The sequence below is a fragment of the Belonocnema kinseyi genome, chromosome 10, assembly GCF_010883055.1.
Source record: "Belonocnema kinseyi isolate 2016_QV_RU_SX_M_011 chromosome 10, B_treatae_v1, whole genome shotgun sequence".
Classification (NCBI taxonomy): domain Eukaryota; kingdom Metazoa; phylum Arthropoda; class Insecta; order Hymenoptera; family Cynipidae; genus Belonocnema; species Belonocnema kinseyi.
The window spans coordinates 89,939,859-89,941,197 of NC_046666.1; the positions used below are offsets into that span (position 1 = coordinate 89,939,859).

The following is a 1,339-nucleotide window of genomic DNA, read 5'->3' on the forward strand; positions in this document are numbered from 1 at the left end:
TTATTATTAAGAATTCATGTTTTTTGGTCGAAAATTAATCCGACTCAACTGAGAATGCAACAATCTCATAGAAAATGAAACTATTCGGTGTAAAATTAACTTATATGTCAAAAATTCATATTTTCGGCGTGTATTAAACTATTTTGTTAAAAATTAAACTATTTTTAAGAAAATATAACTTTTTCGTAGAAAATCAGTTTTCTTATTAGCAAATCATTTTCTTGCTAGAAACGCTTTTATTCGCGTTATTAATAAAAGGAATACATAAAGTACGCTTTCAAGAAATAAGACAATTGAAATTTTGGACAGAAAAATCTCGATTTCTCGAAACCGGTAAAAGAACACTTTTGTCGGTCAGATTCCTGTGAGAACAGCCATGTAACAAATAGTCGCACGAAGTTTCAGTACGGATTTCCTAAATACGAAAACTAAGGTCACTTCAATTAAAAAAAAATGTACAGTTTTTCATTACAAGTTTCTACTATTTATGAATTGTATTAGGGAAGGAACAAGATAGGTTTGTTTAACTTTAAGATATCATTAATTTAACCGCATTGCAAATTTCGAAATTCGCAAAGTTTCCTAAACGAAGCTAGAAAATGTATGTAAACGAAACAGACGTATTATACACTTACTTTTGAATTCTCGCTTGAGTGAATTCATAAGCTGATCAATTCTCATCATCTTCTGGGTTAATTCGGGCCTCTCGAACCACCCTAAATTATCATCTTCATTGCCTTCAACCATCTAGACTTAGTAGAGTGAAACGTTAAAGTAATATTTTCTTTGATGATTTCGATCAACCGATTTTTTCGAACTAATGGATATATGAATTTTTTTGTGCATTTATTATCGAGAGATCTGACAGTGAATCAAATCACAAAATATTAAATTTGTTACAATTATGAGAATTAGGAGACGAAAAAAAAATTCTTTTATTTAACACAATGTCCACGTAGGTGATAAAACCGAGCAAAATACATATCAAAACTCGTAAATAAACACATAATAAATGTCTTGACACGAGCGTAGAGTAAGGGCTACAATCCGTGGTGGGAGCTCATAGGTAGGTAGCACTGGTAGCAGCATAAGAATGCATGGTCTAACCATGCGCAACTAAAAAAAGTTAACCAATAGAAAGCAACTCCGCCACAGCCAGCCATATTGGAGAAATGAGCGCGCGAGAAAGAAGTGTACTTGAAATGCAGTAAATCGTAAATGCCATTGGCGAAGATATTAAACGTCTCTGTGCATTTCTCCATATTTCAGATCTTACTTTACCCCGCACGAGCCGATCTATTGTACACGTTCCCCCCCCCCCCCCCCTACTGAACAGAGG

At 33.9% G+C, this 1,339-nt stretch overlaps 1 protein-coding gene across 4 annotated transcripts in view; it reads right to left on the bottom strand.

The window, feature by feature from the left end:
* Positions 1-1,055, bottom strand: part of LOC117181516 — a 146,247-nt gene extending 145,192 nt beyond the window's left edge. For all 4 annotated transcript variants that reach the window (XM_033374278.1, XM_033374279.1, XM_033374280.1 and 1 more), the window contains exon 1: positions 636-1,055. In XM_033374278.1, the coding sequence (XP_033230169.1) occupies positions 636-747 (112 nt within the window). In that variant the 5' untranslated portion in view covers positions 748-1,055. The remainder of the gene's footprint in view (positions 1-635) is intronic.
* Between the last annotated feature and the right edge of the window lie 284 nt (positions 1,056-1,339).